The 27,960-nt window shown below is 43.5% G+C and overlaps 1 protein-coding gene across 1 annotated transcript; it reads right to left on the bottom strand.

The window, feature by feature from the left end:
• Window positions 1-83: 83 nt before the first annotated feature.
• Window positions 84-20,537, bottom strand: wnt3 (wingless-type MMTV integration site family, member 3). Its single transcript, XM_020604830.1, has 4 exons — window positions 20,338-20,537; window positions 7,993-8,234; window positions 4,939-5,204; window positions 84-2,384 (listed from the first exon to the last, which is right to left on the bottom strand). The coding sequence occupies exons 1-4, from the start codon at window positions 20,415-20,417 to the stop codon at window positions 1,905-1,907; spliced, it is 1,068 nt and encodes a 355-aa protein (XP_020460486.1). The 5' UTR covers window positions 20,418-20,537; the 3' UTR covers window positions 84-1,904.
• Between the last annotated feature and the right edge of the window lie 7,423 nt (window positions 20,538-27,960).

Genomic DNA, 27,960 nt, shown 5'->3' with positions numbered 1-27,960 from the left:
AACATAACATTTACGATTATAAAATAAAAAGGGAATTATTCACTTTAAAACATTTGTACAAAACTTTGGATATAGCAGATGAAGTAGGTGTGGGGGTTGGAGGAGGGCTGAACACAGAAAGATAGGCCCAGGTAGGGAGGGCTGTGTAGATGATGATGCACATGCTAAGCTACGTTACAAAGAGGACAGGCTACACACTAGTGGGTAATGTACTGTGTTTTTGTTGAGTAAAATTAATAGGAAGCTGATGGGATTGTCAGAATATGTTGTGTGGAAACCCCTCACAGTTTGTTCCACCAGTATGAAGAACTATCCCTCCATCCATTTTACCATCCACTTGTGTTTGTCATTGGCTGCTGCCTTGTGCACAAATATCTACACATAAATCATCCAGTTCCTGATGAAGTTTCTCAGCTGACTCCAGCAGTTAGGATTCAAGCATTTACATGAGCTGGAAGTCTTTGTCCACCCAGAAGTCGCAACCTTCCTTGGTAATCTTTGAAATGACTTAAGACATTACCAGTCAGACTAAAGTGGGCTGACAACCGTGAAAATGTTTTGGGAAGTACTGACAAGGGTCAAATTCATAAATCAGATTTCCCGAAACTTCATCTGTCCAACAGACAGAAAATATGGAGAGAAGGAAGGAAGGATGTGAAAGCCAATCAGAACCTACTCTGCACTCTGGAGATCTAAGATGGACCTGAAGAATCCATGAACATCTCCCAATAATCACATATTATCAACCAGACATAATATTGACTCATAAGACCCGAATTAATGGTAAGCATGCTAAAGCTCAACTCATATTTGATGCATAACTTCATAAGTGAAACAGCCATAAATGGTTTTCTATTCACTCACATAATTCGAATGCTATGTTTGTCAGGTTGTTTGCACCACTGTGCTCCTTAGGGTTGAACAATGTGCATGTCTGTCACATCACACTTGTGGAAATCATAAGCAATTTACAGGTTGATCAGGCCTGAATGCAGGAACAAAATCGTCATTCATAACAATGCTGAGCCTTTTACCACCTGGAGTTATGTGTATCTGAATAGTGCATACATATACATGTGTATGGGTATTAATAAGTAGAACCAGCATGCTTGTTCACACACATGCCCCCTGCATACCTCTAGTCTCAGCCCATCGGTAGAAATGTAGGACAATAGTCAGGCTCTATTGTGTATCTTCCAGGTTTCCCAGTTGCCTGGTGCAGTCAGTCAGCAAAGAGTAGCAACACGGGATTTCATCAGCTCAGTAGTTTGCAGAAGACAGGACCTTGGCTCTGCCTGTCTGCTGTTTTCAGTTCAGTTCAGTTCAGTAGTTACAAAGTGATGGTTTCCTGGGGCTGCTGATGTGTTCAGTATCACTTAGTGACGGTGTAGAGGTTGGTTTAGTTTAAAAATAAAAAATAAAAAAAGTAAACCAGCCAGACTGGCCGGAGAAGTGAGGTGTTAGTTAGAAGATGCTTTTTATTCAAAAGCAAAGAGACTCTGAAAGTTCTTTTTTACTGTATTAATCTCACAGATAAAAAGTGTTACTGTACATGACACAAGCATTGTGTTGGCATGGAGGAGGAAATAAATAAAGACAGGGAGGAGGGGAGGCTGCAGGGGAGAGGAACCTGGGGAAAGTGGCATAGCCTTAGCTTCTTCCCATGACAGGTCAGGTCATCACGTTATGGTCAGATATTGTGGAAATGGTTCTAGTGGTTTGGAAGACAGGTGCTAGTGCAGAGTTTGTACAGAAGTATTCATTACTGGTGTGCCAGGTGTGTGTGTGCTGGTGAATATGTCCTTTGTGTGGTGTGCAGAGCGTCTGATGGGGGAGGTCGTGCGGGGGGTTGGGGGGGTCGGCAGCACTTGTAGTCCAGCAGTCTGAAAACACAGCCCCACCTCTCACTTGCACGTGTGCACGTCATAGACACGCACACACTCTTGACAGCTGACATAGCAGCACCAGTGGAAGATACAGTGACACTTGTCTTTGCGTTTCTCAGTCCGGGTGTTGTGGCCGCGGCCGCAGCACAGCAGGTCACAGCCCTCGATGCCGTGCGATGACACGTTGCAGACTCGGTCGCGCGTCCCAAAGGAGCCGGTCTCCGGGTTGGGCTCGCAGAAGTTGGGCGAGCCCTCGTAGTAGACCAGGTCACGCTCGGTGGGGTGCTTAAAGAAGGCGTACTTGACTCGCAGCGTCTCCACCCAACCTCGCGACTCACGGTGCCTCTCCACCACCATCTCCGAGGCGCTGTCGTACTTGTCCTTCAGGTAGTCCCCCAGCATGCGGAAGTCTGGTTGCGCCCACCAGCATGTCTTCACCTCACAGCTTCCTGACAGGCCGTGACATTTACAACGCAGGTGCATGTGGTCGAGGATGGTCTGATTTAACACAAGAAGGTACATTAATGTTCAACTTGTTGGAATATTTAAGCCAAAACCAGTCAAAAATATTTTCCGCTCATTTTCACAATATCTCCTAAAGGGACTTGCACTATAAATTCAACTTAATATAAACTAAAACACAGATATTCATCAATCTGGCAAGCATCCAAACATTTTGATATCTTTTTTTTTAAGGTGCTTTAAAGCTATACTCTACAAAAAAAGCTGCCTGCAGGCTTTGACAGGTGGCCCTGAAACAGGCTCTGTCAGGTCGGAATGTATTCCAGCAGTGATCCAGAGTCATGGCAAAGAAACCTCTCAACCACACAGACCATTTTACTACTACATGTTCATTAGGCTCCAGAAAAGTTGGAAAGTTTCTTTGGGGGGTGGCACCGTGGTACAGTGGTTAGTACTGTTGCCTCACAGCAAGAAGATCAGTTGGCGACTAAATTCCCTGCAGGTGTGAATGTGCGTGAGTGATTGTCTCTATGTGTCAGCCCTGTGATAGACTGGAGACCTGTCCAGGGTGGACCCCACCTGTGCCCCGGTGTCAGCGGGGATCGGTTCCAGTCACCCACGACCCTCTACAGGATCAGTTGTATAGATAATGGAGTGTAGTTGCTTTGGGTGACACTTGGTGGCTGTGAATTCAAGACTTCAGCAGCCATCCTCCTGGGAGAAGCAAACTTTTCAGGCAGTGACAGTGTCATAGCCAAAGGTAGATTTTGGGTGGAGTATGTCACCACCAAACGTGGCGATCTCCAACAAAACCACTGAACACTCCCAGAGCATGCCAAGAAAAACAAGGTGCCACTGTCATGCAGCTGTGAAGCAGAGAGGCGCTGTGCTGCTGCTAATCCTCTCTAAGCTGCTGGCTCACATCAGGAGTGCTGCTGCAGGGCACATTTTACCTCTGTTTTGATTTTGTTCTGTAATTCAACAGCTATATTTAGCTGCAGAATTCCCCCAGCTGGGGCGGAAGGCAGGTGTCTATAGCATCTTTGGGTGAGCAGGGGGAGAGTGGTATTGGGTGGAGGAGTAGATAGACTAGTGACATCACACTGTGAGCTTGTCATGCCAACATCAAGTCCCTGAGGCCCTCTGGGCTAAATAGGGGAGCGTGAGAGGGCCAGGTGGAGAAGAGAAGAGACGCCTGACAGTGTTGCTGTTCACTTCGCTCCTGTGGTCTCTCTGGCTACTCCGGTGTGCTCATATCAAAGGGCCGTCTTGTTGCCGTGTGGTCCCTCTATTTGCCCCTGAGCAAGCAGCCATGAGCCTGTTTTCTCCCAGTGGTGACAGCAGCCAGTGATGCTTTAAGTCTTAGCTGTTGTCTTTTTTTTCCTCTTCAGCTCACTCAGGTTATTTGACTGTTGGGGAATTTTTCATCGGGAGGTTGCTTTGATGAGTAATTAACCAGTCATTCAAAGTCAATTGCTCATTTTCAGGTGGAAATCCAGAAATGTGCAGACAAGTCAAATACCAAATCCCCACCCGTCACATGAACAGTTAGTCCCCAACAATAATGCATCTTGGATGCATCCAGTCCTTCCCTTGTTTACTGGGTCTCGCTTTCATCCATCCATCCATTATCTATACCGTTTATTTCTGAATAGGGTGACAGGGCAGCTGACATTTGGCGAGAGGCGGGGTCCACCCCGGAGAGGTCACCAGTCTGTCAGAGGGCCGACATGTAGACAAACAACCACACGCACTCACACTCACTCCTGTGGGCAATTTAGTCACCAGTCAACCTAAGCTGCATGTCTTTGGACTGTGGGAGGAAGCCGGAGAACCCAGAGAGAACCCACACAGGCACAGGGAGAACATGCAGACTCCACACAGAAAGGCTCCCGGGCGGCTGGGGCTCGAACCCTGAACCTTCTTGGTGTGAAGCGGCAACACTAACGACTGTGCCTTCACCTTTTGCATTACAGTACAGTGTGCGCTGAGGTTGTGCAATTAATGTGATCTGTTACAGTGCTGTGGTGCACTACTATCTGACAAAATGAACCCATCAGTGGTTGCTGATGAACAGAGTCAGTTCTACTGGTATTCACTACATCTTGCAGCTATTGAACCACTGCTGTCAGATAAGTGTTGTTAATCAATATGTACATTATCTGGCCCTCTTCATGGTTTGTGCTCAACCCCTTCATTTTAATGTACAGACATCTTAATGCTATAGCTTATGATAATATTGTAGCCAGCAGTGTGCTTCCAACTTTGTGTGCATGAAGCCAGCCTTATGAAGAAATGGTTTTCCCATTTGGAGGTGGAAGAACTTGACTTGCCTGCACAGAGCCCTGACCTGAGCCCCATCTACCACCTTTGAGATGAACTGAAAGCTGATAGTGAGTCAAGTCTTATCACCCAACATCAGTGACCTCAAGATTTCTGAAAGTTTTCCCAGAAGTTCTAGTAGCTAATTTTGGATTGAAATCTAACGTTCAGATGTCTAAATACTTTCAACCATGTACTGTTTATCACCATGGAATCAGCAACATAACATCCCTGGGTAGTTTCCTCGTATTTGTCTGAATGTGTTTACCGTGCGCCCTGCCTCATTGTTGTGCCGGTTCATGGCAGAGCGAGCGTCTGGACGATTCTCTCTGGCGTCTGCGAACTCTCTGGACACCAGCACCCCAAACTCTGCATCCTCACTGCAGCCACCCCATTTCCAGCCCTCCCCAGGAGGTCCCTTGTGGTGTGAGTCGCAGCCGCACATGGTGGATGTGCCCTCAGCGCAGGAGCGCGTCACTGCGAACGCGACGCCCGCTGAAGCAATAGCATGGACAAATGCTGACTCTCTGGTAGCTGAGAGACACAGATGAAGACAGACAAAAAGAGAGAGATGAGGAGTGTGTCAGTCTTTGTTAAACATGAACAAGGCAATCTTTGCTGCTGCCAACATCCACACAGAGGTAGTGACAGGGATACCTCCAGGCCATAGCCTTTTAACACAACATTTCATTTTTGAGAAGGCACCTTTATGTACTGGTATTTGCCAGTGAAAAAAACAAGAAGCCTACTGAAACACATTCTAATATCCCTCCCTTCTCTTCAGTATGTAAACATGGTTTACAGTATTTACCATATGATCATCATCCGTGATGAGGACGCACATGCACAGGAAGCTAAAAGCAGAGTCCCTGCAGTGACACCAGCCTATTGTGGTTGTGTCAGGAGGGTCTAATGCTCAGTGGGCTCTCACTGGCCTCCTGTCATCCCTGAGGTGTGCCTCTTTGCAACTGGATAGTGTTTCAGGAATGTTGTCACCCCCCCCTTGTACCCGTCCCCGTTCAGAGCCTAAGGCCTTCTGGTGAAACCTAGCAGTGTGTCGGCCTGTTTCTTTTTACACTGAGGGATGGAGTTACACCTCCTTTGAAGGCAACAGCTTATTATGTAACCAGACTCCATTGTTTCACAATCACAGCACACTTACTGTGGCTCACCCATTACACTCCTAGCTGTTACCTATCAGAAGCACACAGGTATGGGGAGGCATCCTTAAGCAGTGTTCTCAGACTTTTAAAGTTTGTATGAACATTACCAGAGAGTTAAACTCGTATTTTTCAGACCACAGTGGCTGCTGAACACAAACGTTCCTCTGTAACACCACTGCCAAACAGGCTTACTAGACCCAATCATAGCACTTTACAAACCACAGGCAGTTTACTATTCTGTGGCTGGAGGCTGGTCATGTTCTCCCATCCTCAGTGTGAATACAGGCAATGTTAAAAAACCAAAACCCCTTGTTTGTTTGGGGGTTTTTTGCCTCTAGGGATAATATGATACCATGAGGGTCAATGTTTTTTGCTAGAATATTAATATAATGAAAGCAGAATTTTTTATGTAGCTTTATTTCTGACACCTAGTGTATGGTATGCCAATATCGCACAGCATGAAACCATGGTCTTTTTTTACATTTACTTTTTTTTTCTTGCAAATATGCAGTGCAGATACTGAAGTGCTGTAAATTACTTATGTTCAGAAATATTTGAAAAACTACAAATTGAAGGCACCCCTATGTTGACTTATCTGTTATTTTTAGATACCGTATCTCATTAGACCCAACTAACACAATACTATCTACACTGTGTCTATAAATGTGTTTTCACTGCTCATTCCTAGTAAAAGGATACAGTTTCTGTCTAAATCCCCAGTGAACCTTTGCATGATTGGATGCCACAGACTCCTCAGGTTGGGCATCCTGTGCATCCTGGCAGGCCTAGCTGGGCCCTCCCCAATGGGGGCCTGTGAGTCCTGGGTCCCTGGAGCTCTGGCTGTTAGCCAAGGCTAGCGCTGCTCCTGCTACCTGCTGGGCCCATCAATTCGCCTTTGTTTCCCTTGTGTCACACTGTATTATCCACACAAAGGGCCCAGCGACTCGCGCCCCCACAGTCCCACTCTGCCCGGAGCTGGCATTCCCTAAACTCCCTACCTCCCCCTCTCTCCCTCCAGTCACCCCTCTGCCAGTACCCTGAGCTGAAGTCTCATACACCACCACCCACCACAGGTCCGCAATCCCCCCCACTTCCTCTAGGCATCCACCAACAGCACCACCATGGCCTACATGCAGCTTAAGGTGGCTGGGGCAGATGGTTGGTAGCTTCCATTCATCATTCCCAAAGTGACACACTCTTCTTCCTTCCTCCCTCCCTTCCTTCATCCTTCGCTTCCCCATCCCAAAGTGCACACTCACACTACGTTAGAAGAGATCCTCTTTCAGCCTGTTTTCATGACAGAGTCAAAAGGGCGTGTGAATGGGGCGTCCGTGGGAGCTGGACTGTGTGAGGCTTGCACTGGTCTTCATGCACAGTAGGGGTTGAGCGGAGCCCCTCAGCCCTTTTCTATTGCCTGTAATCTCATTTGGCCTCCCTTCTCCCTTTTATTTGACTGAGGAGCTTGGACTGCTCACACTGGCCATTTCTGCCCAGATTCCATCCCCTCTGACACACGGAGTAATTCATTTCCAATCAGCAGCCTCACTCCCAACACACAAACTTCTACCTTTATTACTGGGAACTGCAAGGCCTAAAGCGTGACACCTGCACCTATTGTTTCCCACTGTCAGATTTAGTGAGATTGTTTAAATGACACCGTTAGTGTGGAGATATCTTACAATTACTTTTCTGCATGTGCAGCATCTGATGGATGTCTCTAGTATATCAGCTGGACCTGCCAGAATTTGTTGATAGATTTACCCCAATGACCCTTTTTCTTGTATGACAGTGTAAACACGTTTGGGAAAACTAAAAAGAAGCCACTCACTCTGAAGACAAACGTGATATTGAAGGTAATGATGGATGGAAGTGGAATAATGTGTCAGAGCATGCGCTTGTTTCTCACTGCAGCCAGGAAAGGTGGTTATTAGTGTAACTGCCCTAGTTAGTTGTTTGTCAGCCCAGAGTACAGGCAGTTCTAAGCCTTAGAGCAGAAACTGTAAAATATTACATTTTATAACAGCTTCCTGTAGCCTCAGCATTACAGGCTACATTTTACAGTTGGGTGTTGTTTGGCACAAATAATTTAGATCATAATTTATTTTATACTATAAGGCTCAGCTACATACTGTATGTTTAAAAAAAAAAAAAAAAACTACCTTTATCTAACACAGGGCCAAAGATGGCCAGGCTGTCCTTTATGGTGGTACAGTTCCATCGGCGGCCCCTAAACTGGTGCTGGCACTCCTGGATCCCCAGCTTGACACCTTCAGCAACACTGGGCATGATCTCGATGTAATTGCGGCAGAAACGCAGCTGCTTGGGCACCAGGCCGGGGATAGAGCCGCACAGAATGGGTTGGGAGCCCAGAGATGAGTACTGCTGCCCAAGGGCCAGTGACCTGTGACACACAGACAGGGAAGGCTTCATTAAGTGAGATCTGCCAGACACAAGAAGATCCTTGCACTCCAGAGGAGCTGGGAATAAAGAGAATTACAAAGTGATTAAAAGAAACCAGCAACCAAAAACCAAAACACTTTAAAACAGGTAAAGGTGCTTTTGACACATATTAACTAAAATATTTATCACACATCTCACATTTTCAGAGGTGGAAAGTAACTAAGTACATTTACTCAAGTACTAGAGTACAGTTTTTAAGGTATCTGTACTTACTTTATACTTTGATTTTACTACATTTCAGAGAAAAATATTGTACTTTGTAATGACTACATTTATTTGATAACTTTAGTTACTAATTACTTTTCAGAATGAGCTTAATAAGACAAAATACAGTACAATCATAAGATTTTATTGATTGTCGGTCGGAAAATTCACAAGCTACCCAGCAGTATGTAAAGTACTTCCAGTTATTAAGTATATAAGGTAGTTAATGTAAACTGTGCCATTCTACATAAAGAGCACTTTTATTTTAGCTATTTTAAGCATGGTACTGGAAATGAAAACGTGGCCAATTAAGAGCTGCCAAGCAATAAGGGTTGACACATAATCCTGCCTACATATTCTTTATTTAGATTGTTTCTGTTTTAAATCAAAATAAGGCCAATTTTCAACAACATTTAACACTGTTGCTTTAATGTAGAAACACATATATATTCCTTATAGTAAATTAGCACACAAAAGTATCATCTACAAACTCAGTATTGTATCTGCACTGGTACAGCCTTTTACATTTATAAATCATGTGGCTATTAGAACGTCTTGGCTCACAGTACAAGCTTGTGCCCTCCCCGTTCAACCCTATAAAGCAGTGATGATGAGGCTTCCCTGAAAGAGAGAATGAGAGGGGATCATATTCATTAATCTCAGGTTTTACTGTAACAGTACAGTGATTCATGCTTGGGTGCTTTACTGACTTATTTATTTAATATAGTTTATACTAAGAGCTCCTGTTTATTGTGCTTCTTTTGTTTCCACCACGAGGGGGAAGCCAATAGGCCCACTTCAGGGCAAGGATACAAGCTATTAGTACTGACTTTTCAAAGTGTTCCCACTTGTTAGCATACACAGTTCTGCTGATCTAACAGATAACACATACAAGTCTGTCTCCATAGTTTGGCAAAAAGCCCCTTTATACAGATTCAGATATATGAAAACTCCTGCCTTTGCAGTTCCATCATTAATTTGTGGTTTTACTCTGCAGCTGATGTATTAAGAATGACAGTGTTTGCAGCTGAGCTCACTGGTGATGGACAACATCAGCACATCAGAAGCTATGTGGCTCACGAGAAGCCTCGTGGAGATGTGTCTAAGCAGGGATTAATCACCACAGCGAGACAGCCAAGATCACCCGGTGATGCCAGAAACCACTATAGTTCCATTCAGGTAATTAATTATAATTGCTTTCTATTACTCTTGAAATAAAAGAGACAGAGAAAACACCTTTGCCGTGCCTGTGTTTTAACATGTTTTTTGTGATAACAAGCTCCAACAAAACTGTAGTTTCTTGACTCATATACTGTCGGCTGTAGGAGTCATGTTTATTGTTTATTTTTCAGTACAGGTTTGCATTCTTAAGAGGTGAATTCTGTACCACAGATGCGTGTGATCTGGGTGTTTACGGGATGTGAAGGTGCCAGTTCACAGCTCTAAGGGAAATGCTTTACCAGTCCCCATCAGACTCTTCAGCACTTGGCTGAGTCTGGGCGGACAACATGGCACTGGAGGCCATGAGAGGATCACGGGGGAACAATTGATGCTGATCAGATCAGAGCGCCACTCGGGATGACCTCAGGACTCCCGCAGGGCGCAACACAATCATAGCAGCCTCTGACTCTGACAGATGAGTGCAGTGCAGTGCCCCGCCCCAACACAAAAGTAAAGCCATTGAAGTCACAGTGAAAAAAATCCCCCCTTAGATAAGTTCACAGCTCATGTGCACTTTTGCTTTCTACATATGGCTCCCACCAAAACCCTTCAACCACATCCCAGCACCCCTCCCCATACGCTATTTTTGATCTCAGGTGTGTGCAGTTACAGCCAGCGGAGCCTACACATACTGAAACATGACGCTGAGCTGTTGTTCTTTTACAGCGGGACTCACGACCGCATAATCAAATAAGCTACTTGTGCTGTAGGCAAAAGTGTCCTGACTGACACTGATACACAACAAACAGATCCAAAGTTTCAGTAAGAAACTCTGTTCCTCAAAGACAAGACCGTTACACTGTTACTATTCAAAAATAGTCACATTAATATGGATGAGGAAAAATACTTTGTCATATCCAAACTAATAAATCAAAGTTCATTTTGCCCAGTGTAGTGACCCCATGAAGAGTTAGTAATTTATTGGCTCATAAATCTCCATTAATGTTTTTGTCTTGCGATTAACCAAACAAGGTGCTTTAGCTCATCTGCCCGTCCTAACCGACCAACACCACTGAGTTCATGTGTTGCTGACTTCACTCTGTCTAGTGACGGAGTTACTAAGGACCTTAATTACATTGTCTGCTAGCTTGGTTACTGCCCATTAATCTCTCGGTCATGGGATGGACCTGAGCAAATGATGCCCTGCACAGAGCTTGGATTTGAATTTTGTTAGCTTGTGCTCTCAGTCGATTTGATTCAAGAGAAACTTCTCATGATCACATTAGACATCAGTCCATTCATGCTACTGTGGCAGCCTTTTCTACATTTCAGGCTCCATTCAGGAGAACTAAACTACTTGCCCAACGTTTGACAAACTGGCTTAGCCAATGGATTTGGGATTTCTGATAGAATCAATTAGCTCACCGCTTGGGACTTTGTGGTGGCGATAGCATGTTTATAATACAGCCTGTGACTCTACTAGCCTATTTGTCTATTTTTGCAAAGGTTGTGCCTCACCTGATTTTTATGGACACATGAGATAAAGGGGATATCTTTTCGGCTAGGTGCTAATGAGAGTCTTAATCCTGAGGGGTTGTGAGGTGCATCAGGCAAACAGCCACACATGCAGATGCATGCATGTAGACCACATGTGTGCCACGCTGATCCTGCCTGCTCTGCCTCACTTCTCAGAATCCACGAGCAACGTGTCTCAACCAAGTGAGGGAGCAGCAGACACACAGACTTCCACAGAGGCAGAGCGCCGGGGGAGTCTGTTGCAGGGGACGAGACGAGCTGCAGAGAAGAGCGGCAGCGAACTGCAGGGCTTGGCAGGTGCTTGCCCAGGCTGGTCCGTATGGGGCCTCTACTGGCCTTGGGGGTTTACGGCTTGGTTGGGGGTTTTCTTAGTGTCTAAGCTGAGCTGATGTGAAACCACAGAAATGAAGCAGAAGAAACAAAGGGATTCCACCACACACCTTGCTGAAGAGTGGAAATTCATGCAATCAAAACTTTAACACTGTCAATAAAAACAACCACTCCCAAAGTAATAAAATCACTACTGCAGTCTCTGCTGCCTGGTTAGGAAAGTGAAGCAGCAGGGGTTGCTCTGTTGTGCACATAGCCTACTCAGTAGGTGGACTCTGGTCCAAATCCAGACCGAAAGACAAACAGGCCTGCACCTTAACAAAATTTCAGTGCATTGTGTTTTTATTTTGTCTCTGAGCAAACTCAGCTTGAGTCAAGGGGTGAGTCAAGGAATCCTACACTGTCAGAAATATGTTGCTGCTGCAGCTGCTGTTGTGTGAGGTCTGCATTACAGGGCTCACTGTGTGGTACATGTCTGTGCACAGATGAGTTTTCTTTGTGTGACGGCCTCCTATGTCCGGAGGCACAGAGCATACCAGGTGACCCTCTGAACCTGTTGAGCAGAACATGACATCTGACCTCACTGTCTTGAGTCTGATGGTCATTTTGAAGTTCATGAACAGGAGTGCTGCTCTCCAGCCTGTTTGCATCAGTAATCAAATAAAGATGATCATACCTGTTCATACTCAAATGCTATGTTAATTATCGCTGCAACAATGATTAACATAACATAACATGAAAGCTGGGTAAAAAATGGCGACTACATCTTTCATAATTCCGCCTTTTCACACAGTCAGAGAAGAGTGGCATCAATTTAACAAGGTCTGTGTTTTCAGCTCCTTTATTTTGCTTAATGTGTTTGTATTGTCCATGCAGGTCATTACTATAACTCGGCTGTGCAATGTCTCCTTCACAGCTGCTTAATGTAAGTAATGGTAAATAAGAAATATGACTTTGTTCTCCCAGCTCCTTTTCTTTTTAGCAGTTTTACAAAGTAAAAGTAAACATTTTGCACTTTGAATTTGAAAACGTATATCAGTACATTCTACCTAAATAATCAAAAGCTAAAATACTAATTAAAGTAGCCCCTGATAGTTTTCAATTAATAGTTTATTATGCAGCTTGAATGTTAACACTAATGTACATATATGAACATTCATGCGGGATTTTAATTTCGCAGTTGGTGGAAGAGGAGCAAATTTTGTGTGTTGTTAATAGATGAATTGAAAAAAATGCAATTTTATGAGTTTGTTGTATGTTCTGTGTTTAAAGTCTGAATTTGCAAAGTAAATAAGAACTACACATATTGGTACAACTATGAAACAGTAGCAGTCCCTTGATAAACCTTACCTGTGTGAAGGTGATCCTGATCAATTTTAGAGAGCTGGTGTTTTAAATTCACTCATCTGGGATGCTTTAGATTGAGCTGCTATTGAACATCTGTTTTGTCTTATACTGACAGATGTTTCTAATATTCTGTCAACTCAAGTGGCATCAATGAGGGTTGACTAAATATTGAAAAATATTTTAACGAGGTATAAGTACCTTAACATTTTGTTACTTTACATCACTATTTACTGCTGAAAATATCATCCTTGAGTACTGGTCAGAAGATCAACATATTACAGAATTCTTTGCATTCATATTGTATGGACTAAGTGAATTCAAATGTGTTAGCAGCTTGTAGTTCATCTTACAGTTTACATGTTTCAATTAAAGTGTGAGAGTGAAGCAGAAAGGAGAAGAGAGGTATTAGAGAGCCTGCCACAATCCATCCCTCTATGTATTATTCCTTAGGCGCTGTTCAAAGACTCATGGAAACATGCATGCATTTATGAAGGTGAGGTGAACTACATGGTTGTGTTGCTACTTGTAAGTTCCTAGTTCCAGCAAGGTTACCACTTATGATGACGAGAAGTGGATGCCTTGTTCGTAATGCCCATCCTGTGCACACTGTGTGATAGCCTTTGTTCTGTACCGGGCTTTTGCAACCCTGGTGAAGGACAGGCTGTTACACATGATGATATAATTTTCCATTTCATTTTATTACAAGCTGGGACAGTCTCCAGGCTGTTGCTGTCAGGTCAGAAGGAGAGGCAGGGCTGATGATGTATTCATCTTCTTATTTGCAGAGGCTCGTAATTGGAGTTGGATTTTGATGGTTTCATTTTGGTTCAGTGTATACGTTATTGCAGTAAAATACTCAGATGTGTTTATCTCTGATCGAATCTTGTATCATCTCTCTTTGATTCTATTAGCAAAGAGTAACAAGTAAAGCATTTAGGTTTGTCCTTAAATATAAACTTAACGGCCAAATGGTGTCAGTAAGGAATGTGAAAGGATTTGGCTTTTAAAACAGATTTGATACAATGCTACTATCTTCCAATATATTTGCCCATTTGATTACTGGTGATGGGTGCCAGTTTTTTCTGTCTGAACAAGTTGGCTTAAGAAATTACTGTTAGCCCCATCTGATTTTGAGCCTCAAGGAGAATCGCAAGTGTGTTCTGTCACTTCTTCTGTCAGAATCAGGGTCCTGGAAAAGCTTCTGCAGTAACAGACTGCAAGACTGTTGTTTGTAGTCAACTCTAATCTACCTCGAATTTACCTCCGTTTGTTGACGCTGCAGCTCAGCTTGTCAGATTTGCCTGGAGGACATCATGATGCTAAATGAGGCCCTACTAGAGCAGTTGGAGACGTGCACCGAAAACATTGCCATCGGATTCTCATTAAAAATCCCACAACAGAGTCTACAGAGAGCTAAAGACACTCGAAAGAGAGTAAGTGGGCCAAGGAAAGTTGCCGGCTTTGCCCGAGGATGGGACTTTTCCTAGTGGAGCCTGGAATGCACAGCCCCTGACTATGTTTTGTTGTCTTCCCTTTTACCTTGGCACACTTTTGATTTGTAGTCCAACAGCTCCTGGCTGATCAGATAAAAAATGACAGGACATCTGAAAAATGTTCCAACCTGTTCTCTCCTTCTGCCTGTTCTGCCTCCCCTCTCTCTGCAGACTGTGGCTCTGAGTCTGGAGTATGGAGACCTACAGTGGGATACTGAACAGAATGTAAACTTGTGAACCTGCCTGTCAGGGAGTGAATGAGAGCAGCAGCACCAGCTCTGCATGGAAGGTGACAGTACATGACACCAACATGTCAGCATGTCAGACTGGAAGCTTGGTGTCTTGGTCTGAATGTAGGTGGACACAACAGAATCTAAGCTGTTGTCTTGAAAGGACAGAGCTTGTTTAAATGAGAGTCCTGAGGGCCTGCATCAATGAGCCACAGCTCAAACTGTGCATTATTCCCTGTCACTGCTCATTAGGGAATGCTAGTTGGCTCTGCTGCATGCTTGAATTCTCAGCAGTATCTCATCCTATGCAAATCATAACTCGTGATGGATTGTCTGGAATTTTTTGTAGGTATTTCAAAGACCACAGTGTTTTGAAAGTTAACAAATCAAAGTACGCTGACTTTCTCAGGCTTGGTTGATTTGAAAAAGATCTGAGAACACTGGGATGTGAATTGTTGGGGGTTTCTCTCACAGGCAGGGCGACTGATAGCCCATACTGGTTCACAGCCCTAACCACAGATCCACTGATCTGCTGTTGTAGGTTCTTGTTTGCATGAAACCAACTGTCATGCATTTTTTCCATCTCTCTGGTACCTTTGTGTCCCTCAGTAGGACGGGGTGTCTTACATCAGCACTTCTTTGATGCAGCCTGAAATGTATGGAGAGTTGGAATCTGGTATCAAACATCTGACCATGTCTTTCTGAAAATTCCTGATTTTCTGTAGATTGTGCCAGTTTTACAGTTTTCTTTAGAAAAAGTTCTTGTTCAACCTCTTGTGTTTAAAAAATTAAAAATTTTCTGTAGAAAAACATTTGAAAATGTTTTATTTTGATGCAAGTACTGAAACTCGACTATCATATCATTGCGTCATACTGAGGTAAAAAAATCTGTGCACATTATTTCATTGTCATTCATGTCATTTTATCACGTTTGGAGATTTAGTTGTGCAATTTCAAATTCATTACAATAATTATTCAGAATTATTAACAGTAGTAATAGTATTTTCTGACAGTATGTGAACTGGATCCCTTGGATTTGTGGGTATGGAGTGATAGTCCTCTTGTCTCTCTCTCCACACTGCATCTGTTAGTTGGTTGCTTGACCTGGTCTGTGACCCGAGGGCTTAGACTCACTATAGGCTGCACAGGTGTGATCAGCCCATCTTTGTCACTGAACCTGTGTGAGAGAAATTGTTTTCTGCTTAAAAATTAACCTTTGCAACAAGCTATGCAGGTGGGATCAGCCGGCTAGTGGAGATTTTAAATATTGTGTATGTGTGTGTGCCTCCATACATGTCGTCTAATGATCTCTCTGCTCCTGGCCATTTCCAGTTTTCCCTGTGACGAAGTGTCCTGGCCTGTGTTTTAGTACACTGGCCTGTGTTTTAGTTCTGTGCACTAGGGGACTTGGTCATTTCCTACAAGAGCACATTGCATGTCCTTTGATGGTGGGTGAAGATTAGGACTCTCTGTCACAGCTTTGAAATAACACTCTCCGTTGAAACCCTGGCTTAGCTTGGTTTTGACCGAATCATGTCATCCTACGTGATTGCTCACTGGAGACTAGATGATTGCTTGACTGGTACATTTATGGTCATTGTCATAGACAATGATTTTTTTACAATAGTATATGAAAATACATTAAAATGCCTTTGAGTCATAAAACGATCACTCAGGCGTTACCTCAGTATAGCCATAGCAGTGAGCAATGCTTAGAACATATGGTACATAGACGTGCATATTTTTAAGAATATACTTCTTTTCATGTTCCCCATTTCCTTATTGATGGCTCTCCAAGTGGAGACATTCCTCTCGGGCTTTAGCCCAAAATTACCTTTGACCCTGGCCCTATGGCAGCCCTCGCCACTCCTAGTGGGACCCTGAAGTTTCTTATGAATGACATTCTTCTGGACTTTCTTGCTCTTTTCTCTACCTTCCTCTGCACTGTTGAGAATAATACCCAAACATCCTTGATCTTTACACATGAGAGGGCGGACAGAGGATTTTCTCGCAGCAACAATCATTTAAGTGATTCCTTTGCCAATGGTAAAGGTTTAGGGGTTGAAGACTGGATTGAGGACTGGAGGTGGGGGTGTCACAGTCAGATAATGACATTCCTGAGACCCAGAGATGGACTCCAGAGCCCCATTTAAGCTGCTCAGGTTGAACTGGAAAGGTCTGTGTATAGACTGGGAAGTTTGGTCACCCTAGATAGCTTTGCATGAGATCTGTCAAGAGCTATGGTGCTGATATTACTGAGGCTTCCACAAGTAGTGCTTCTAACAGCAGGAAGCAGCGCTTAATCTTCCTAAGCTCCAGGTTTTAATTAAAGGATGTTAAAATTGAATCACAGAAGGCTTTAAAAAGTGTCCATAAATTAAATTATATGTTACACATGTAAGACATTTAAATGTATTATTCTGCACTGTTGACAAGTTGTGTTTGGTGTTTTTTGGTCTGATGACACTGATTTACTCTTGTAATCTCTACCTGGATTTATAATCGGAATATTTCTAACTGCTCACGGTTGGCGTCAGGCTGCCAGCACCAAGCAGTAGGAAAAGTGCTCAAATTGTTTATTTAAGTAAATGTCCTGCATTCAAATTTTACTTGAGTAAAGGTACAAAAGTATTGGCATCCAAATATACTTGAAGTACCAAAATTATAAATACTCTTTATGCATGTGTATCATATCATTGGATTATAATTATTGATCCATTATTGTGTTCATCACTTTAATGTTGCAGCTGGTAAAGATGGAGCTGATGTTAACTACCTTATATACTAATAATGTGAAGTACTTTCCATCCTGCTGGGTGGCTTGTGAATTTCCCACCAGACTGTATTTTGTTTTATTGACCTGATTCTGAAAAGTATCTAAGAATTCATGTAGTGGAGTAAAAATGACAGTATTTGCCTCTAAAATGTATTGAAGTCAAAATCTGAAGTAGCAGAAAATGAAAATACTCAGGTAAAGTATAGATACCTTACAAATGTACTAAGTACAGTACTTGAGTAAATATACTTAGTTACTTTTTACCTGAGAGTTGAAACAAAGCCTGGTCTAGATGCAACAGTTCAAAGAAATAAAGGTTGGTTTGGCGTTGGCAAACTGTGCAGGCCCTTACCATCCAACACGTGTTTTTAGAACAATTTTGCCATGCAGCAGTTCACACTCGCATCATTTCTCTCTCTCTTTACCCTTTGTTCTCTGCTGGATTTCATTACTGCAACAGTCCACATAAGATAGTCCTACTTGGAATTACAATGAGCACCAGCCAAATTTACATGAAGTGTTCAATGTGTCTGCTTTCTCATGCAGATTTGATGATGACAGCTGAGGATTAAGAGAATAACAGTTATTGGATTTGAGCATCTTGCGACCGTGCGGTGTGATACGGCAGTTAAACTGATAATCGCTGCTGATGCACAGCGGCTGCTCTTGGAGTGAATTCAGCAGAGGTAATTCCTTGCTGAAAGTGACTGTCAACATTCACTTACAACGGCTGCTGTTTACGCAAGAACACAAATGCACTGTTGGCTGACAGAGTGGCTTAAGCAGTTCTGAAAATAGTTGATGAGTTAAGCCACACTGACTTCATACAATAGTGGCTGTAGCTTTTATGAACAACTTTGGCTTTTATAAAGAACCGCATATTACAGTATGTCATTGTCCTCTGTCTCAAGTTCTTATATTTTGATATTCCTCAATAATTAAACGTAGGTTAAAGGGTGAAACCAAAACACAGCATTAAGTCCCAGAACAGACATGCTTTCATTTTCAAACCACACAGATAGAATGGCACTGTGGGACCTGTGAATTATGTGTGGTCACCACATCCTTAAGCTGTCGTGAAACCTGGGTTTGCCAGTTTTGTACAAAACTACTGTTCTTGCATTTGCAGAAGGTAATTTACTGCTCTGTCTCGCTTCTCCAAACCCACTTCATTAGTTTGCTTTGCCTTTTCTCTCCACTACACCCCCCTTTGTCCGTGCATATGTGCATATCACTAGAGTTATTTATGCCCTCTTGTGCTTTCAACACCCCATCTTATAAGGCTGCCAGGCATAAAGCAGCCAGAGCTCCTCTTCCCTCCAACCTGTCCCACCTTGGCTGGAGAATTTATGGCCAAACCATCGCCCCTGAGACAGAAGCTGAGAGGAGCCTGCCTGGGCCCTTGATGCACCATCTCATTTAGTCTCCTTGTGGACGTGTTCGATGCTGTGGCGTGATGCCACTGATGCTGTTTGACACCAGTTCCTCAGCACCTGCCTAGTCACCTGGAGCTACTGCCTGGCTTTTCATCTTCCCGCTGTCCCAGTTACCGGTACCCCAGCCTACACTTTAAAAATTGTCACCCAAATCAAAGGTGGTGCGCATTGTTTAGGTTCGAACATTATACCGGTGTCATGTAAGCTCCGTGAGCAGAACAGCTGCAGGTAGTTCACAGAGAGAGCATCCCAGACTCTTTGTCACTGTTGTCTGATGGGTCTTGCTGAAGCCAGGAGCGGGTGTAAAGTCCTCTTTGCCATTAGCACTTCAGCCCTGTGGCCTGTGTGCTTGGCAGCTGCCTGCTCTGTAAATGAAACCAGAAGATGCTTGCGGTTTGGACAGCTCTATGGTGGGACCACATGCTAGTTGGGCTACTAAAAGTGCAATACCTCTGACAAGTATTGTATTGTGAGCCAAAAGAGCTTTGTCATACGCCTACGCAAATATCTCCAAAATAGAAGCTTTATGTTACAAAAGAAGACCAGGAGCTATGAGGTCAGCTGCATGTAGCTGAATTTGTAATGAGATAAACCTCTAAATGTCAGTTGCTGGTGCCAAAAGCGATTTGGGATAATTTAACAAAGAATACAACCCTGCGGTACCTAAACATATTGTGCCCTGACAAATCCGTAGTGGAGAGGGTGAATTGTGGTAGAATTGAAAAGTGAAATTATATGCGTAACTGTTTTTCAAGAAAAGTGGATTGATTTAATTACAACTTAAACCCAATGGCAGGCTGCAGTTTTTTAATGTTTAATAGTTTTAATAATTTCAAATCTGATCAGTGTTTGTCATACAGCTACAAAAAACAATTCTAATTAAATCCATGGCAGGTGGTGGTGCCAGCGACCTGAGCTGAATGTAGAACAGTGATGCACAGTAACAAACAAACAATATATCCTGATCCTGTAAGTCATGATTGTTGAACTTCCTAAGGTACTCTTAAAATGATACGGTGGTATTTCAAGAGATTTATTTTGGTTTATAGACATTGTTGAGTTTCATGAGCAACATCGGTGTTGTCACAGTAGCCACAGTTTAGGCACTAATGAATAAGATCTTCCTGGTTTACACTGTTGTTTGGAAATGTCTCACAAGTCCTTATAGAGCTGCTGACAATTCATACCAATATGGCAACCACTCGCTCAGATTATTCTCTAAAATTCTACAAAGAAATCTGCTTATTTAATAATTTGTTGGTTCCCAAATTAAGAATCAACCCTCTTTCCATCACAACATACTCCAATGTGATAAATGGACCTGAGTGTAGAGGGGAAAAGCACGGCGAGCCTTTTCCGTTACAATAATATTTGAGGTTAAGATTCTTTGGACTAGGCCGGAGAACAAATTTCCACGCAGTCAACTAAAAGTGCACATTCGGCCCTCTCAGAAATGATCTTCTGACCAAAATGACTCTCTCTCTTTATGCAGCACTAGGGTCTGATGTTGAAACTGTGGATTTGTACTCACCACCAGATGGGATAGCCTCCAAGCACCCATGAGCTGGACAACCACACACACATCAAATATCCAATCAGATACAAATCCATGAGGTAAGCCTTGTAGTGTGTGAGAGGGCAAATGAATCAATACATAGAACTTCCAGTATGAAGAGGAGTTTCCAGGAAGCGATTGGTGAATGAGGGGAAAATTGAAATGATATTGAAAAAAAAAAAATCTTGCTCCTGTTTTCCCCCCTCTTTAAGTCGGGCCAGGAAAGTGTGTCTGTCTCCTAGTAGTTAAGAGAATAAGTGTCTCTTGCACACACGCTCCTACCCGTCCTCTCCTTCCCTCCCTCTCTCTGAGGTTCTTCCCTAAGGTAGATATCTTTTTCTCTCTCTCTCTCTCTACTTTTTTCTCCCTTAGAATGCCTCATCCACAGGCCCAATATTAAGGGGGGGGATGAGGTTTGGAGATGTCAGCTGGCAAGCCAATCACAGAAGATGGCCTTAGGTTACAAAAAAAAATTATTCGTTCCCATCTGTCAATCACACGCCACCCCCTGGTAATGTGGAAAAGAAAGGAAAGAGCGAAAAGAGGGAGGGAGGGAAATGAGAGAGGGAGGTATAGGGAGGGACACATGAAAAGGTAAAGTTGTTACTCAACTTGTTCCATCCGTGATCACTGGAAAAAGGAGGTAGGTGAAGGGAAGGAGGCAACTTGTCCTCTGGAGATCGAGCATGTGGACACATTGATTTTTAGGGGTTGTGCCTTGACTAATTGATTCGGATATACATGCATACAGTGCACATGCACAGACACACGTCAACACAATCTTGGTCCCATTCACAGGCACGTATACAGTGAATTTTCTAAATTGTTGTCTGCCCGCCCCAACAGGGGGACATAAAAGGGGACACAATAAAGCCATAAAGTGTGGTGGTGGCTGGGCCAGGCATGCAGAGGTTATATGCTCCAGCGGCCCAAAGGCGACACATTTTTACATCAATACTATTGTCATTCTGATGGGCTGTGGGGCAAGCAGCCATGGGACAAGGGGAGGAGGGAGAGGAGAGTGAAGGAGGAGCGTGGGACACTTGTGATGGACTTAGCCTGAAGTAACCATGCAGTCGATTCACACACAAGGAAGGTGATCAGGATGAAGATATCCACAGAGATCAAACAGACAGTTGTAGTGATAACAATCAAGTTAAGGGTTTTGTCTCAAAGGATCATCAGCCGTTATTGAGGAAAGAAAAACCGCTAAAGACATGACCAAAAGTGAAGGTTTTCGTCACTACAAATTTCACAGCTGACTTCACAGAACATCATTTTTAAAGAGTGAGGCTCTGAAGTCTCTGTGACGTTAGGATTATTTTAACCTCCCGACCAGTTTGCTACCAGTTGTTAGTGGTGCTATGTTACTGATGAATTTCAGGATGATTCCTAGTCCTATAAATGAAGCGTACCACAGGTTGTCACTGTGCTAGATTTAAAGGCCTTTTTGGACACGTACAGTTTCATACACTTATTACAGATTTAGATATTTGTTAGACCAGATGGATTTCACGAGAGATTTCACAGCAGATTGAGTGTGTGGAGCCATATGGAAGGCAGCCTTTGGGAGAACTGTTTCCAAGTAAGAAAGGTTAAAATATATTTAATGACAAATGTTTTATTGATGCCATCCTGATTTAATAACACTGCAACAAATGAATGGAAACTGTTTTAGTGGACTTTGGAGATTAAATGTGGCCCAGACACTGACAATGAGTAACAGTGCAGCTGAAATGACAGGTGACACAAACATCACACTGGACATGTTACTGTAACGCAAACACCGTTACTTCTAAGTGGTTTTAAATGTACTAGCAGTAATTATATTTGAACAGAATATCCTGCTCCTCTTCTCCTCCAGTGTCTGCTGCCCAGGGAGCCGTGGTCTTTCTGCTGAGCACCTCCGGGGCATGTGGGAGGTCGGACAACTGAGGGGGCTGGAAGGTCGCTCAGCAGGGGCTGGGAGCGTGCACTCTGCAGAGAGGAGACCGAGTGCCCAGTGACCACAGTCTGGAGGTCAGTGGTGAGTGCCCCCTTTTCACTCGCCCCTTCTGTGTTTTATTCCTTCATAACAAAGGAGATAGGAAAACAGGCAGTGACTGAGGCAGTGACTGAGCAGCACTCGACCTACCGCCCTCCTTGGCGGTGGGTCTTCAGAGTCTCTAAATGTGACAGTAATTGATAGATATCATTGTGAAACTTGTATGAAGTCTGTTCTCTAGCCAGTTGTTGTGGTGAGTCTTCTACATTATACCAATAGAGATGACTTTTCAATACCTCAAGTCAAGATGCAGTATGTCATGATGATGCTGACAATTAGGCAGGTCTGCTTTTAATCATGAACACTGTCATGTGTTACGGCACTGTCAAAAATGTGCCGAGCTCAGCTCTGGGATTTGGATGACAGTTGCTCTGTAGGAGCAATAGACTGTGTGCAGGGCCAGAGCTGGGAGGGATGTGATGCAGTCCAATTTATGAGTGCAGGCAAAGGAATCAGTCTGCGGTCCGCATCTGAACAACATTGAAACCACGTGTCCCAGGTTGAGGCCACAAGTGCAACGTGAACTGCCTGGAAAGGCAACAGCAATTAAGGTCAAGAACATAGGAGCCTGATCTTGCAATGGACTGTGACTCAGCAACGCTTATGGTGGAGTTTTGTACCAATCTCTGCAAAGGAAGGCCTCTGTCTGCATGTGAGCATCACTAGGTGCACAGGAGGGGGGCACGCATTGAGGGCCCCTACCGGGCTGGTTTCTACGGTGACCCGAGAAAGGCCGTAACCAGGTCCGGCTCTTTCTCAGGCCTAATCAGCGTATTACCACAAAGAAGGACATGTGTTCAGCCCCCCGCCTCTGTACCCTCCCTACTCAATCCGACTAGCCTGGCTGGACACAGGCAGCCAATAAAACCAGGATTAGGAGGCTATCTACACACACTGGGCTGTAGCGAAAAAGTTTCTGAACACGCCCAATCCCACCCTACACAGACTTCTTTTCATCATTCTCTGTCTCATTCCTTCCATTTTTCACTTTATTTCCCTTGCTCCCATGTTTATGTCCTTCCTTTGCCTCTTCCTTTCAGAGCCCTCACCCTGTAAGCTCTTCACACAATGGGGCATCCAGGAATTGCTCATTTTGTTGGAGCAGTTCAGGAAATTCCCAATGCCTCTTGCCCACCTCCTCCTTTATATACTGGAGTCTGTGCTTTTTGCTGCTATGATAATGAAATGTGCTCCATCACAAAGCTGTGCATATGTTTGGCTGTGTATATGGAAGCGTGCATTTATGTGAATTGACACTTGTTTACATATTTTTTGCATGAATTCATGCTATTTCTTCTACCTAATATACAGGATGGAAACCTTCCACTTGAATTTCATGACCATGAAACACATTTCCTTTTGACTCTATCTATGATTAATTAATACCAGCTTCCCAGTGTGTTATGTCATGTTTACTATCGGGATTTCTTTGGAGACATTTGGAAGTCATGTCCTCTTGATGGCTGAGAGAATGTAGCAGCATCTCGTCTAATGTGTCCTGGAAATGGGAGAGTGTTAAAGATAATATCAGTGCCTTTGTCAAGATTTCTTAAGATGGGACATAGATGACACAAACTCTTCCCCCAAATAAGCCTTTCTTGTTTGAGCATCAAATGCTTCATCCTTGGGCTGAGTGAGGGAAGTTCGGTTTGTGTGGGTGAGCCTCTCAGCCCACGAGGATGAGCCTAAACCCTCAGCGGTCTTCGGGCGGACATTAATTAAAGGGCACTTAAAGCCCACAATGTGCAGCGGTGCAGGTTGGAGTTGGTGGGGGTCCTCACTGGGAAGGACAGAATTCATGGCACTCATAAACAAGGGAGTCCAAGACAGAGGGACAGAAGAGGGCTATGTGCCAGAGACTTTGTTCACACAAGATGAAGAGTCAACATCCTCCCCATCCCTCACCCCTCCTCAGCCATCCCCCCAATAACCACCTTCTTCAGAGGAGCTGCAAACACAATGCAGTCCCACTCCCCTCCTCTTGCTCTCAATCACTGTTGGAACAATGAGGGGAACCCACCGCCCCACCGCCTCCATCATCCTTCTGCCCCTCCCCGACCCCCAAACAGACACTTCTTTTATTGAAATTCTTTGGTGTTCTAATCCTCAGCTTCCTCCAGGGCCAATAATGGACTCCCTGCGTCAGCCTTTTCCAGCGAGGCTAAGATCCAAACCCGCCTGGGTCACAAGTCCACCCCTCCTATTGGAGAAAACTGCCCCAGCAGTGTCATTCCTGTCACCTCCAGCTCATCTACAGGACATACAAGCCCCAGTGCCACTGACCTTAAGAGCACATTCATATTAATAACCATGCATATTTTCTGTATTTTCACTTAACATTTTCTGTGGCATTGCTCAGTTACAGCTGATAATGGCAGCAACTACCAAAAATAAACAGATGCTTTTTGTTGGTAATGGTTTTCATTTAGTTTTTTTAATTTAATGATACTTTACCAGCGCTGTTGAGTTTGAGCATATCCCCCTTTGGCTTCGCTGCATGCCAGTTCTTCTGTACACCATTCATATGCAGAATCAGAGTTCGCTGAGCATTTTCATGTTGCCTAACACTTGGCAGGAAGTGTGGAAAGTGCTGGAAATATGAATTACTGATTAAAATGTCAGCAAATTCATCAGTGAAATGACAAGAAACACAAAGATGAGGCTGTATATGTTGAGTGACATGTACTAAGTAGTATCCATCTTGATGTAAAGGTTGGGGAGGACAGAAAACAAAAAATACCTCTCAGTATAAAGCAACACCACCACCACAAACTACAGCCTCCAGAATGACCAGAAAGTTGAATCAACACCTCTCTAAGACACTTTTAATAAAATCTGCACATGAGAGCTTCTATGAAAACAGGACTAATTAAATTACACTGCGTTAACTTGAGCCAGATGCACCTACTGGCAAAATAACCTGCTGGGATTAATATTTATTTGGAGTAAAACCATGCGGTTTCACTTTGGAAAGTGAATCCTGCTGATTAATTATTATTATTATCAAAATGAATCCTCTTTATATATATGAAGACGCTGTCACGTCACAAGTACTGACTTTACACTGCGCAGCTGCATAACAATGCACTTTTAAGCAATGTGTTCAGGATTGCAGCCCTTTGTTTCTGTGCTGGTGGTGAGAAGCACAAATCCACAGGGGACATGAGGTTTGCTTAATAACTATACTGGATCTGTGTGCTTTATTAGTGTTCCCTCACTCTAGGTGTATCACAGTACACACTCCAGGAAACAGTTCATAGTGTGTTAATGGTGACATCTGCTGGTCACACACACACAATCAGACGCTCTTGACAAGTGTACACATGAAGTACTGCTTCTTGAAAGCTTGATGTCTTGAGTCTGTAATGTGGCAGCTATGTTTTTGATGAATCAGTCAATGAGCGTTACAAAGGGTGGCACAGCGGTGCAGTGGTTAATGCTGTCATCTCACAGCAAGAAGGTTCCCGGTTCGAGCCTGTGCTGACCCGGGGCTTTTCTGCATGGAGTTTGCACATTCTCCCTGTGCCTGCGTGTGTTTTCTCCAAGTACAGTTTAGGTTGACTGGTGACTCTAAATTGCCCATCTGAGTGTGTGGTAGACTGGTGAGCTGTCCAGTGTCAGCTGCCCACGAGTAGACAAGTGAACAACCCAGAATTCTGAGAAAAAAGAATTTGGAGTTTCAGTTTTGTACAGTGGCCCTAATCCTCTTCTGTAGATTTCTGAACTGTTATGCCTTAGAAAAATATAAATTTCTAATGAAGTATTAACACTGGACTCACAGCTAAAGGTTACGGGTGATGCCAGAACAGAGAAGCACCATTAAAAGCTTTTACTGCTGGCATGAGTGCTGTTATCAGAATCAAATGACATCTGAAAGCCAGGTATCGTGTGCGCATGAGCCAAAGAGTAGAGAGACACATCACTGTTTGCTGGAACAGTGTACATTTTTTTTCAGATGTGTTGTACAGTAAAACATGAAAGTAACAACCTGCGGACTAAAGAATTAGTAATTTAAATGCTAGTTATTATATGTATACTGCTCAAACCTACAATATTTATAGGTCAGCCCACTTTAAATTTTAAAATAATGGCTTGTTTTTAGAAGTGATTTATTTTATTTTGTTACTCAGAATCTGGCTCCTAACACCATAAGTCATTTAAAGTGTATTTATGTTGCCAAAATGTCTCCCTTTAAAACCAACTGTGTCTGTCAATGGCAGACATACACAGATGACATCCTGCTGAGCTGATATAGGCATCACCGTTTGTACCCCTCCCTGCTGAGGTGTATTTTATCATTGTCAGTTGTTTGGCCATTGTTCCAGAGCCAGCAATGACCTCACAGCACTGTCATCCATAGTTTGCAGCCGAACAGAGCTCTAGGTTTACATAGCTAACACAGCCATAGCACCCAAGGCTACGAGCATACAGTATGAGAGTGTCCACTGTCAGTCGGTCAGACCTGTTTGATGCTGCTCATTACAGGGGTGCCCTTAGAAACACTGGGTGTCATGTAACATTGCATGCAAGTAGAATGCAGTTGACCCCTAAAGCCTCGGGCTACTGAAGGCCTAAATTAGTATCAGGGTTTATCTTGAGATCTAGAACATGACACTGTTGATCTCTGATTTTGGGACCAAAGTATCAGCCCTGTCAGTCACTTTTCATCGCCTCTAGCAAGGTCTTCTCTCACCTTGGCTACATAAGGAGTCAAGGCCTCCTTTTATACATAGGTAACTGCTAGAGAGGTGTCAGACCTAGAGACTTATTTAATACAGAAATAACTTATCTACCTATAGCCAGAGGACTCAGGCCAAACAGTCTTAGCAGTATTGATCCCTGAGGTTTGCAAGCAAGACACATGCTACCAACTGTGTCTCACCTCTCTGTTCCCTCTATACTTAGACACTCATTGCAGTTATCTGACATTGGCATTCCTAACTGACATTGGCATTCCTTTTAGTGAAAGCTTGCTAAAACAGTATTCAGATGTAGCTAATGTCTGTCTTTGTTTTTGACATGATTCATAAGTCACTCCATTCTCAATGTTACCTCCAAGTTTGGGAGGCAAAACATTAATTTTACACACTGCATAGTTTTTGACCTTCAAGTGTCTCTCTCTCCCTGTCCACATCCCGTGAGACACAAACTGCATTGGCTTAATCTCCGAACGCTTTGAAACATTTGGCTTGCTTCTGCAGAACGAACAAGGCAGCTGGTTACGTTTGATGAACACACGCACACACAGTCTACACAGAGTGAGGCAGCATGTAAACATAATGTATGAAATATCAGTAAATGAATTACATGGACGTTGTGTGACTGATTTGTTGTTTATTACTGTGACACAATAACAAATCAGATGAGGAATGGTTTTCCACCACACTAGCACCTATTAAAGTGAATTTAAATTAAATCTTAAGGACCCTGATACACATCCCTGGCCTTATCTCAAGTGTCCTCCTCTGTTTTGTAAATATCTGTAAGAGCTGCTTTATTTGTAGCCATAGGCATGATGCTAGGGATTGCAGTGTCTGTTCTACCAGACAGTCAGT

Source organism: Monopterus albus, unplaced genomic scaffold, assembly GCF_001952655.1.
Source record: "Monopterus albus unplaced genomic scaffold, M_albus_1.0 scaffold67.1, whole genome shotgun sequence".
Classification (NCBI taxonomy): domain Eukaryota; kingdom Metazoa; phylum Chordata; class Actinopteri; order Synbranchiformes; family Synbranchidae; genus Monopterus; species Monopterus albus.
This window is presented reverse-complemented; position numbering and strand designations above follow the sequence as displayed.

Excerpts from the sequence above, each read along its gene's own strand:
- wnt3 (XM_020604830.1), bottom strand. The coding sequence starts at position 20,417 with ATGGATTTGTATCTGATTGGATATTTGATGTGTGTGTGGTTGTCCAGC. Across the intron at positions 8,235-20,337 it reads GGAGGCTATCCCATCTGGTG|GTCACTGGCCCTTGGGCAGC; the intron begins GTGAGTACAAAT and ends TGTGTGTCACAG. Across the intron at positions 5,205-7,992 it reads TGGCCCTGTGTTAGATAAAG|CTACCAGAGAGTCAGCATTT; the intron begins GTAGTTTTTTTT and ends TGTGTCTCTCAG.